Source organism: Suricata suricatta, chromosome X (assembly GCF_006229205.1).
Source record: "Suricata suricatta isolate VVHF042 chromosome X, meerkat_22Aug2017_6uvM2_HiC, whole genome shotgun sequence".
In the NCBI taxonomy this organism is placed as follows: Eukaryota; Metazoa; Chordata; class Mammalia; order Carnivora; family Herpestidae; genus Suricata; species Suricata suricatta.
In genome coordinates this window covers 108338393-108350945 of record NC_043717.1, presented here as the reverse complement: position 1 = coordinate 108350945, position 12553 = coordinate 108338393, and the positions used below count along the sequence as shown (strand labels likewise).

The window sequence follows — 12553 nt, the reverse complement described above, 5'->3', positions numbered from 1 at the left end:
TGCCACCACTTCCAAATTCGTATGTTTAAGTCCTGACTGCCAGTACCTCAGAATATGATTATATTGGGGGTGGTATCTTTAAAGAGGTAATTTAGGCTGAGCAATTTCAAAAGAGTGGGCCCTAATCCAATCTGACTTGTGTCTTTACACACAGAAGAGATAAAGACACCAAGACACACCTAGGGAAGAGCATGAGGACACAGGTAGAAAAGTATGGTCTACAAGCTAAAGGGAAAGGCCTTAGAAACCAACCCTGCCAAAACCTGGATCTCAGACTTCCAACTTCTAGAACTATAAGAGAATACATCTATGTCCTTTAAGCCATACAGGTTGTGGCACTTCATTATGGCAGCCTGACTTAACTGACCCATTGAAGGTTGGATTCTTGTTAGAGGATATAATCCATCAACACATTTTATTTCATTGAACAGTGTGAGCCACCATGCCAAGTTCTGAGGAAGAACTAGGGAAAAAAAACTTTTACATGTTCCCTGCCCTTGTGGAATTAACAGTTGGGCAAGAGGAGATGTGGGGATCCTGGAGGGTTGGCCAGTCAGTAAGAAAACAAAAGCAAAGTGATCTGCAAAGGAGACCAGCATGTCATATGAGTGGCTCTGGGTGGGGCAATCACGGTAGACCTGAGATCACATGATGATGGCAGCACTTCCTGTCTGTGAGCCCTTGGCCAAACAGCATATCTCTCTGTCCTTGCTTCCCTCAGCTACCAAGGGTTTGTTGGCTGGACTGTCTCAGTTAATACATCTGCAAGTCCTGGCATATACTAAGTGCTCAATAAATATTGGCTATGATTATTTACAAATACAACTCTGTTGGATCTTCCCACTATCCCTCCATTCCTTCACTCTGTGCAGTTTCAGACCAGCGCCTCAAAGGTTCTGGCAGTAGTATGGGGTGGGGGCTTTGGGAAAGGATGACATAAAGGATCTCAAGCCACACTCAGGAGCAATAAGTCTGCCCCTTATTCCATACCATCACTCTTTTAAATCCTTCCTCCTGATTTGTGCTCACCATCCACAGGCAATCACAGCATCTTGGCCCTAGAACATGTGATCTTGTGGTACAGCACGTAAACAAGAAAGGGAAGCCCAGTCCTTTGGATGGTGTCACAGTAGGGAATTTGGAAGCCAGGGGCTTCCCTCACATATTAGCTTCCTCACATGGGCTAGCCTGAGAGTCTTAAGTCGTTGCCTAGAATGCTTGTTTCTGACAAAAAGAAAAAAAGCCTAAAGTTGAAAACCCATGTTCAGAACATGACCCCATCAGTGTACTGAAATCTGCTTGAAGAGTATTCATTTGACTTCTCAGCATCCCCAGAAGGTTGACATTACTTAAAAAGCCAGTCTAGGGTAAGAATGGAACCCAACACCTCTGGTTGCCATTTGTGGCATTTAGCCTCCATATTCAATCCTCAAAGGAGGTCTTAAGTTTCACCATCATTTTCTCAACACTGCCATGGTTTTTCTTATTAAAAGTGTATTATTTTCATTACTGGGTATTGGCCCAACTTGCACTGGTGATACCTCATGGCCATATCTCACCCCACACCAATCCTGGGACTGTTTGAGGCTAATACTATGCTTCCACCAAGGGGAAGCTAAGGCCTCATTGCCTTCTGAATAGTCCTTGAGTCTTGCCGTCCTCAGAATTCAAGAAGCTGAGCCAAGGTGAAGCCTAAGTATTAAGCCCTACCTTCACAGGACACAGTAAAAATTCTCTCTCCCACCCCTCCCCCAACTCTGAAACCAAGCAAGGCATCCTTCTAGCAAGAGACACTTCTGTGTGTAACTAGGGATCAGGTGACAGTGAAGTTGCTAACTTGATTTGTGACAGAGTTTACTAATCTCATCCCAGGGGGATGGGTCAAGAGATCATCTTACAAACATGAAGACAAACTTTAGGGCCCAGCACACCGCTACTTCCTGCTTCAAAACTGGTTTGGGCTGTTTCCTTATCTACAGTCTGGCTTTTGGAAAAAAAAAACTAGTTTGGCCCACAACCATCAAAACCTCCTGCAAGTTTGGGAGTCAGCAGGGATCCAAGATTGATGAGGCCAGGACACAAGTGAATGCCATGTGCTCTTTATTATTATTATCTTTTTGTACAGAAAGAGACAAAATTTAACAACTAAACTCAACAATTATAAAGAGAGTGAGAGAGAGAGAGTGAGAGAGACAGAGAATCAGAAGCAGTGTTTGTTCCTCCCAGGCTTCAGTGAAATCCTGACATACTACTGAATGTACAGATTTCCCAGCTAACATGGATCAATGCGTGAATATGAGCACAGTTTAACGTGGTACAAAAATTAATCCATTTCACAGTAATCATGTTGATAACCTCAGTTGCACATATCAGGGTTTCCACTGTCACAAATTCATAATCACAGAGTGAAATAGCAGGTGTGTTCGAGCCTGGGAAAGTGGCATCCAGAAGGGGAGACAGATCGGGAGGCAAAAGCAGCTGTGGGATTTGTTCCAATCTTGAATATCTGTGTAAATGCTTAGGTTGGGGGCGGGAGAAGGGCAGGCGCTGTTCAAGGGTCAGATGTCTCAGTACAGTGCAACAACTGTTGAGGCAACGAGCCGGAGGGGGTGTGCTATTTGGATATCTTTGTCAGAGAAATTCCTGCTAGAGAGAGACTCACCGCCCACAGCCTGTGAAAGGAAAAACTCCATATGTTTAATATTTGAGGGAGGACAATGGGAGTAACAATGGGATGTTAGCAAAACATCTGCTTTACAGAATATGTAGCAAGATACACAGTTATGTTACTTTACATTGCAAGCTAGTTCACAAACTACGTTATTCATAAGGTAAATAAAGGAGGAGAATGAAACGCCGCAGCACCCAACATTACTACAATGCAGAGAGACCAAGAGATCATCCTATGTGGAAAGATCCTCACACACAAGAATCACTGAACCCCAAAGCTGAAGGCACGGTGAAGGGATCCCTGATAATTTGAGCCTTTTATTTGAAAAACGTGCTCATTTTAACTAGATCCCTCTTACACATACGACCCTGAAAATTGACTAAAGGGAAGAATATATCTAACATTTCTACAGATCAAGAATCACAGATACCATGAATTATCTTAAGTTGTGATTTTTCTATAAGTTCTGAATTAGTGGGCTTCAAACTAATAGGCTTTTAGCATAGTTGTAGGCAGTCTGATTACAGTACTTTGAAATTAGCTAATTATACTGATTAGTGTGAACAGAGTTCAGTGGGGAGAATGTGCTTGTTTCTGAATCACACACAATCCTGAAATTGAGCTTCATTACTTGTTCGGCTGAAGAGCTTTTCTGCCTAGCTCCTCATCTTAGCCTTGACCATGAGAGCACATGCAAGACATAGTACACAGGCACATTACTCAAAACACAGAGCATAAGTGAATAAGAGAGTCTTTCTCTCTCTCTCTGTCTCTCTCTTTTTCTGCCCCCCCATCCCCCCAGACAAAAGAACAATCTAGAGGCAGCGTTGTTTTTTCCTTCTTCTCATGGGACGCCATTTTGTTGTCAAAAGATCAACCGGCAGCCAGAGAGGAACCATCTGTCTCCAACTCCTTAAAAAAAGACACTTTCCTGTCCTGAATTCGTCATATTCAGGCTACCAGAAAGGCAACATCCAACCCACTGGGCACATTCATGTTTTCTCAAGCACCCTAAGGAATTCACCCTAATGGCAGTGGGATTCACCAGCATGAAAGGAGGTCGCTGGCTTCCAAGTCAGCCTGCTGGGTGTTACTGGACACCTGTGCACCTCACTCTTTCCCTTGTGCTTTCATTTTGAAAACCCCAGGTGATGGGGAGCAGCGATGGAAGGACAGGTTTGTGAATCTTGTTTTAAAAAGTCTTAAAAAGTTTTTGGTTGAAAACAAGTGACAGTCATATTTCAAGGAATTTTTTAAAGCCTTTTCTCTTTTTTCTTAATGAAAAATACCTAAATAACTAGCCCCACCATTCTGAAAGTCAAGAGTCACACATTTTTCCGCCAAAAGATAAAATAAAAAATAAAATGGTCCAGGAGTGCTCAGATCTTCTTCAGCTGCTAATACCAACAGAGCAGGAACCGAAGCAGAGGACCCTGTGCCAAAAGGGCGTGTGGGGGTCCTGCGAGGCAGAGGCCCACAGGATGGAGCTGCTTAGTATTCTCACAAAACTTTTCATGAAGTGAGGCAGAAAGTGGTGACTTTGTAGGGCCTGAACAGCTAATAGCAGCTCTCCCTCAGGGCCTTGTCAAAAGGCTGTCCAGCCCAAGAGGTGACACTCTTCCCGTCAGACCGGAACCCTCCTGGTACAAATATAGCTGCACACCAGCTAGTGTTTCAGATAAGCATACGAGAAAAGGCAACATGCACACGTGTACAGGCAGGCACGCACACACACACACACACACACACACAAGTCCAAAAACAACAAAAATGTGGCTACTACAGATTTAGCATTGTATCAAACCAACGTCCATACAAAGACAGTTTGAAAATATATATACAAGGCATTCGTAAAAGCCAAATGTGCACCGCGAGGAGTTATGACCGTTGTATACTGTACAGTCTTTTTTCTACATATACTGCAAAAAAAAAAAAAAAAAAAAAAAAACCATCCCGGAGACCACAGTGGCAAGCCCATCTAGAAGAATGCTGCCAAGCACCTGAACGGAACACAGGGCCCTAGGAGCTGCTTGTGAACTCTCCCCATAGGCCTTCGCTCAATGCCTGAAGGACATAACACATACTGTCCTCCACCAGATCAGGTTCCTGCTTCCTGCTCCCTCCCATCTCCACCCAGTTTGGCAGGGAAGGGCTCAACAGATGCCAAAGGCAGCAGACATTCTTGGCATACTCCCTTTGGCTCTGGTAAGTGGGGCCAATGCTTGGCTCTCTTTTCGGTAGGTAGGAGATATATAGGGGTGAGTGTCCTCTCCCAGGTCACACTCAGGCACCTGCCTGAGGAAATGATGGGAAAGCCGGGCTGGCCCAGAGCTTCAGGTTGCCACAGGTCCTCCAACATGACCAAACAGGACTAATTGCAGCCTCCATTGTGGTAAAGCAGGGCTTTTCTAGGCCAAAAATACATTTGTGAGGAAGGATAAAAGTGCAGTGTTAGAGGCCCAGAAGGAGGAAAAGGGAAAAAAAGGAAAGGTAGAATGACACCTGGTCAGCACCTCTGGCATCGGAAACTCTTACAGAAGGAGGGCACAGCAAGTGTCAACTGACAAGAGACCAACTGTCCATGTTGAAACTCAATATCACATTCATCTGAAGATCTCCACTAAGACTGGTCCCCTATAAGGTACACATTTCTAGAAGAATCTTCCTAAAGGAAAACTGCACTGGCTCCCTGGTACTTCAAGAACTGCACAGGCTTTAGCTCAGTCAGACTGAAATAGGCCTGGGAAGTAGGGGGAAGGATGGAAAACCCCAGCTGCCGAGTCAAGTTGTGCAAGATGGTGGACTCATGGGATAAGAACACAAGCCTCCTAACATGAACCATGTCCCTGGGCAAGTCCTCGGGACTGGAGGGGCCTCCAGAGGTCATCTGTGGTTTCAAAGCAGGGTTGCATTCAGAGAATGAGGCCTGATGTCTGCCTTAGAGAGCTGTTTTGACAGAAGAAGCTTGTCTTCTTCGTGGGTTTTTAACTGCTGTGGTTGCCAACAGACCCTGGCGATGCACTCTTTGGGGCCCCACAAAAATTTGCTACATTTTTTAAAGCACCACAGAGGAAAAATGGTTTGGCACTGAGGCCAAGAGATGGACATGCAAGGGTGGGGGGAGGCGGTGTCAAAAGTCTTTCACATTGTCACGGACAGTTAAAGGGTGAGTCACTTCTGCCCAGCTACTGTCCAAAGCCTCACTGAACGGCAGAGGAGGACAGCTATTGGGCCACAGAAAGGGGTTATTAAAAATGAACCTGCACCTGGCAACACCCTGGATGGGCGTTTGACCCCAAGTCACAGGCTTCCCCATCTCTTTTGCCAAGAAATTTCTGAAAAGGGACACTTCAGAATCTTTTCCCCAAGTGGGCACCATTATTAAGGATAAATCAGTCATCTGAAGTTCAAGTTCAACTCATTGCACCTAGTCACAAAAAGGGAAGAATCCTAAAAGTTCAAAGCCAGACAGCACAGCGCTGAGGAGGCTAAGTTCATGGGTTTAATCATCCCATGGGCCAATCAACCTCATTAGTAGAAAACTTCAGCTCTCTGCCCCAGCCTCTACCCCCAACCGCTTAGCCCATGGGCTTCCCAGGCAGGGTCACCAGCATTAGTTTTCCCAGAACTATGATTGGGCTTATGCCAGTGGGTAGCAGTTTTTGCCCAGATAGTACACATCTGGAAAGTCAAGTTCAGGAGGCCAAGCACACTAGAAGCAGAGCTAGCCTCTAGGATGGCAAAGTTCATGTGGGCCTCTTGTTTGGTATCGTAGCCAGACCGCTTTCTCTCATCCTTCACACACCCTGTCATCCTTCCAGCTTGCTCTAGATATTCCTTTTAATGTGGTCAGGGAAGTAGGGGCGGGGATTGGGGCAGGGGAGTATCACAGAGTTGATTTCCCTCAATCCTCTATAAATGGCACAAGTTATAGTGTTTTGTTTTACTGTGTCACTCTTTCATTTATTTGTTATTACTCATTTTGTTTTTTGTTCAGTTCTTGTCTCTGTCCTCAAAATGTAAGCAGGACAGAAAGCACAAGACTGTTGAGGAAAGGGGGCTGCTGAAGGGATAGCTTCTCTCCATCATGTCTGTGGTCTAAGCTTCCAAACACAGGTCTCCAGCCAGCTGCACAGTCCCAGGGCTTGAGCTTATGGACATTCTGGCCACAATCAACTCAATAGGGTAATACCTTTGGCATAAGAGAAGCCAGTTCCTGATGAGACAACAGGATGGCAGGAGCATGGGGATTTCTGGAGGAGCTGGGCTCTCTGGCCTGTAGCTCTCCCCAGGGGCTTTGACGCATGTGTGTTCCCTAACCCCCTCCACCTGTCTCTGACAACTGACTTCCTACAAATCCCCGGTTAGGAAATTATTTGGCAACAAGGAGGCTAAGGCTGTTTTGTGGTGGCACAGTCTTTAAAAAGTTAAAAAGAAAATAGGAGACCCCTGAAAGAGGCTTTCACACTGGACAGGACACGACTTCTACTCCTTGTCCGAGCCAGGGTTGGTGGCCACTATCTCCTCATACTTTGGGGGTGGGTCACTGTAAGAGACACTCGCCTCCTCACTGCTGCTCTCCTGGGGTGCAGTCACCTCCTCATAAGACGGGGGAGGGGTGGCACTGGACAACCTGGAGAGAGAGAGCTCAGGGAGATAGAGGGTGCTCTCGAGGTGGACCGTGGTTCTGCCCCCTCGACTGGGCCCCAGCACCACCTGTGGGTTGCTCCCTGCCTCCCGGTGTGCAGAGGACTCCCCCTGGCTATGCACAGTGCCCCGGTACACCATGACCCTGGGGAGGCTGTGCCCGGCGCGACTGGCTAGGTACCGGTTCTGAGCATACGAGGGGTGATGTCGGGCGGCTTTCTGCAGCTGGCACCTCCAGATGATGAACAAGGCAATGACAATCAGCAACGCCACCCCCAGAAGGGGAACCACCACATACATGGCATCTGGGCTTTGTGCAGGGTCTCGAACTGAGTAGACTGCATTCGGGTACCCCTTCCAGAACTCCATCTACAAAAGAAAAATGGCCGCTTACATTTACAAGGCACGAGCTCATGCCCCAGCTGAACCTCAGAGGCCCTCAGCAAGTCTGGTATGTTTGGCAGGGCCTGCAGCTGCTCCCCACCCTGCCCCAGCTGACTGGTGTCTGGGACCTATCAGAGAGGCTACAGAATGCACCTAGGACAAATTACAATGCTCCCAAATGAGGAGGTCCCCACAATGGGGCAGCTGAGACTCTAAGGACATGTGGGCTGTCATTCTATGGCCCTAATGTCCCTGCCTTAGACTGGGCTGGATTTTCTTCGTTGCTTCTGACTGGTCTGAGATACCAGGGCCTGCTCTTGCTATTCCTGAGGCTCCCCCTGCTCCCAGAAACTAGCTCCAGGACAGTACATGCCGTTTTCTCTTTGTCCTCAAACACCTCCTTGACCTCCTCGTAGCTGCAGACCTCTTCCATGCACTCTCGCTCGATGGTACCCTGGCGCAGCTCCTCCAGAAATTCATTGGCACGAGGGAACCGTTTCAGGACCGAATGGGCATTCTTGGCCTCTAGAAACACTGAAGAGAGAGCTGCACTGAAGCCTCGAATAAGGAGGTGCCCAAGGGCTCCTTCAAACAGCACTCAGCGCAGACACAGAAACACAATGACAAAGGGAAGCAAGACACAGCCAGCGGGCAAGACACTGCCCCAGATATAACTAGCCCTTTGTAAAAGTGACCGAAGTGCTGACTTTCTGTGAGGCCATGGTGTATCTGCTTAGAATACCATGAACCCAACAAAACTCAGGCCTCTGGTGTTATGGAGGAAATGAGATCTGAGAGAGAGGTGCATGGTGCACAGGAACAATGGACATGAAAGATTTTGAGTATTGTAGTCAACAGTGAAAAAGTACCCAGTATCTTTTGCCTCACCTCAAAAAGAGAACATAAGAACTCTTATCATAAGAATTGGTTCCCCTACGGACTGATGCTGGTCACCAATACCAAATCACCCCATAACACTCTACCAAGGTGGTGTCCTTCTACCTGAATGGCCACCTGTGCCATCATCAATAGCCTAGCCCCAAACAGTCTACTACAAACCCAATCTAGGCTAGATTGGGGCACTGGATGCATACAAATCTGAGAGTGCCTCGGGGAAGAGAGTAGCAGGGAGAATGTAAGCTTTTGTACACTGGGCAAAGATACTTCCTGCAAAAATGTCATTGAGTGCTAGCCATATCTGCTTGTTCCAAAGGGAGGGACCCTGCTACGGTCAAGCTACCTGGCATGGTCAGCTATATGCCTGAGCTAGATCTCCTTCAACCAGCCCCTTGCAGCAAGGCAGGCAGGGCTTTACCGACAAGCAGGTACCCTTTTCCATGGCGTGTCACATTAGTTTCTCTCACTGTGGCCTGGGCAGGTGCACATTGACAAGTGAGCACGTACTCCAGAAGGGAACCAGAGTTGAGAGGGTAAAGCTACTATGCAGCCGATGAGACAGGGGCCACAGGGACACACTTGGGACAGGAAAGCTGGAGAGGACTTGAAAAGTGAGCATGCACGTTTCCTATAAGCCCCTGGGCATGGCCAGGCTCCTCGGTGTGGCCCCTGAAAACTCACCTGCCATCGTTGCTCCTTCAGATCCAGTGTCTCACTTGCCTGGCAAAGGAGAAAAGCAGAGCCACAATTAAAGTACACCCCGAAAGCCTACAGGGCATCCTTTTGACGCTGGGATGCTACCCCTTCCCCTGCTGGCCTTGTCAAAGGTCAAAGCAACACTTCATGAGGCACAGTCACTCCCTGGGCCACTATTACTTCCCATACTTCCCCAAGGTCTCTTTCCAGAGTTTCCTGCCTGAGGCGTAGAAGAGCCCAAGGCTAACCTTTTGGCTCTTTCCCCCCATGAACAGATTCTGAGAGTCTACAAGTCCTAAGGGTTGACTTCATTCTTAAAAAAGAAAAAAAAAAGAAGGAAAGAACAAGAACCTCCTATAGGCCAAGTTTCCTCTTTCCTCACCTCTCTCAAAAAAAATCTTTGCACTTTTGAATTGAAAGGACGTCAGACAGATGGGGACTTAGGTGAGGTCAAGGACATCAAGAGTGACAGAGACGACACTTTTTTTTTTTTTGGAACTAATTTTGCTCACAATGGCAAGCCCCAGATACCTCTAGTGACAAGCATGCTCCTGGAAAACAGGCAGCACGTGTTGAAGAAGCAGGTACTGGCAAAGCTTAACATGGCAACAACAACCACCTCAAAAGTCAGGACCCAAACCCAGGTGACTCACTGTGTTTGCCTGCACCAGACAGTGCCCAGGATCTTCTGAACCTAACTTTCTCTCTTTGCATGAAGGAACACTGCAGTAGAGAACCTGGATAGTGATTGGCATAATCAAAACTGAGAGGCTAAGTCAATGCAAGTGTTGCCTCTAATGTGAGATATTGCCCAAAAGCCTCACTCCTGCTCAGGAATGATCCAGCCATTATGTAAGCCATGGTCACAGCACACTGCTCTTCCCCAACACAGACTCCCACTCGTGCACATATTCCAGAGCACTGGCCAAGCTGTCCACATCTGGGAGCAATCACCCTGCTGCTCCCCTCCCCGAGAAGAAGCTCTGGTTTTATGACTAACTGGAAGTAAGACACATGAATGGTGTAACCTGCTATGACACCCTTTTTGCCTAGGCTGCCAGGAAGTTCAGTGTTAACACTGATCATCAAAGACAAACATTCTAGAAGCACAGCTGCTGAGCACATATGCTTCTCCCTTGCAACAGGGCATACATTGTTTTCTATGCATGTGTTCAGAGTCTTATGTATTTTTAAAATATACCTTCTAATGCTTTTGGCATACAGGTAGGGTATAAATCATAAATAAAATTAAAGCTAAAAGAAAAACAACAGACATAACATCCGTCTCTGGAAACACCATGTCAAGGGGGATTTTATCTTTTGAATCCCACAACAATCCCACCCAAAATATCAAGGTGTGAATCTGTCAATGGATAGGTCTACCATCGTAAGAAAAGTTGGCCCTCAATGTTTTCAGAGTGGAAACAATATTAACTCCAAATTCTGCTTCATTATGGATCTCTGGGGTTCCCCTAGGGCCAATGCCAGTCATGTGGTGAGATTGTGGGTATGGTGTGCCAAGCAGCAAGGGTTTTGACTGAATTAAAAATGGAGCTGCTGTATGAGGGTTTGAAAAGAATGAGTAAAGGCTCTACTAAAAGTGAAGATAGAAAAACATACATTTCATTTTTTATCAAAGAGAACTTCAGTGTTGTTTTTGTTCATTTGTATGTGCAAAAATGACATAATAGCTTACATATAGCCACCTCTTGTCCCAAACACATCCGACTTTGGTGCGTGCGCACCCACACATAGCCACGGACGAGTGTTCTCCTGACACCTGCTGAAGTCATTGGTTCAGTTTTAAGCTTCAAACAAGCCAGGAACTCCCCCAAGCAGCTCACAGAGCATGGCCCATTCCATTAACAATTCTGCAGTCACCATCACTGCTGCTGCTGCTGCTGCCATGAAGCCGCCTCCTTCTCCTTCCCCAAAATTTAGCGCCTGCTTCTTCCCCTATAAATACACCATCAATAGGGCGTTGCTGTGGCAACAGCGAGGAAGCATGAGGGCTCCACGACAGAAAATGCTGCTGCAGTCACGCATGCACATGTCCCTCCTACCCCTGGTGGATGCTGTAAGGCTGCTTGTAGGCCGGAGGAATTTTTAACCCACTCCCCTCAGGAACACAACTGAATCCTGAAGACCTGGAAAGGAAGGAAGGCAGACACTGGCCACCACAAAGACCTTCCTTAACTGTAGCCTAGGCTGAAGCTTCCAAATCAGCAGCACTCTGAAACATCACTCCCAAAGTCCCTCGCATGGGGACCGGAGGCCATCACAGCACCGGGTGTCTCAAGAGGTGGCCTCCATACCACTTCTCCAAATCCTCCCTTTTCATTCAGAACTGGTCGCCAGAAAAGGCTTCAGTGATCGCCAAATCTCATGAGTCATCAACCCACCCAGTGACATGGAACTCCCAAATTATGCTCATACTCAAACTCTGGACCCTCTTTGTCCCCTTCCACTCATGCCAGCGCCTAAAGTGCCCATCCTTGACCACCATCGCCCACCAGCTGCTCCCTGCCCACAAGGTCCATCTTCTGGTCCAGCCAGAATCTTCGTCTGGGTCTGCTCAAGACCCCCAACGCCTTGGCCCGGCTGGGCCTCCAGATCCTCCCCACAACAGTGCCCCACACCCAGCTCAGTGACCCTGAACACCGAACCATGCCCTCAGGGCTGGGACGCCCAACCCAAACGGCCTCACCGTTCTCTGGGCCCAGGAGGCGGCCGCCCTGTTTGCGCACGCAGCCCGACACCTCGCTGTGGCGCCTCTACAAGCAGGGCCCCTGTCCCCGCCCACCTGCTCCCCGTCGGCCAAGCCCCCGGCCCAGCCATCTCCTCCCTCCCTCCGTTCCTGCCCGCCTGCCTCCCGCCGCCCCTAGGGCCCCGTAGCCGCCCAGGCCAAGGCCAGGGCCAAGGCGCACCTGGAGCTCCCGCTTCTTGCAGCCGGGCGCCCGGCCCCTGCCGGTTACCTCTGCACCCCCCTGCCCCTGCTCTCCTCTGGGGACTCCGCCGCCGCCCGCCCCCCACGCCCAGCTGCGCCTGGTCTGGCCTCGCGCCCCGCGTCTTGGGCGCCACCCTCGAGCGCCAAGACCACCGTGCCCTGATCGCCAGGCCGCGATGGTCGCGCCGCACCGCGAGCCGGGCCCCCGGGCCGAGGACAGGAGAGGGGTGGGGGTGAGGAGAGCGGGCCGAGGGGGACGGAAGGCGGGCCAGCAAGCTGGGCCGGAGGGGCGGCGGCGCGCACTAAGCACC

General features: G+C 48.7%; 1 protein-coding gene across 3 annotated transcripts in view; it reads right to left on the bottom strand.

The window, feature by feature from the left end:
- Nucleotides 1-2083: 2083 nt before the first annotated feature.
- The window catches only part of PRRG3 (proline rich and Gla domain 3), an 11048-nt gene continuing 578 nt past the window's right edge, over nt 2084-12553 (bottom strand). Inside the window, exons 1-5 of one of the 3 annotated variants that reach the window (XM_029931007.1) lie at nt 12223-12309; nt 9281-9319; nt 8076-8236; nt 7617-7687; nt 2084-2672 (exon numbers count right to left, since the gene is read on the bottom strand). In XM_029931007.1, coding sequence (XP_029786867.1) covers nt 2615-2672; nt 7617-7687; nt 8076-8236; nt 9281-9287 — 297 coding nt within the window. In that variant the 5' untranslated portion in view covers nt 9288-9319; nt 12223-12309 and the 3' untranslated portion in view covers nt 2084-2614. Of the gene's footprint in view, nt 2673-7616; nt 7688-8075; nt 8237-9280; nt 9320-12002; nt 12059-12222; nt 12310-12553 lie in introns of those variants that run through there. The other 2 variants (XM_029931008.1, XM_029931009.1) reach the window with 2 other exon arrangements.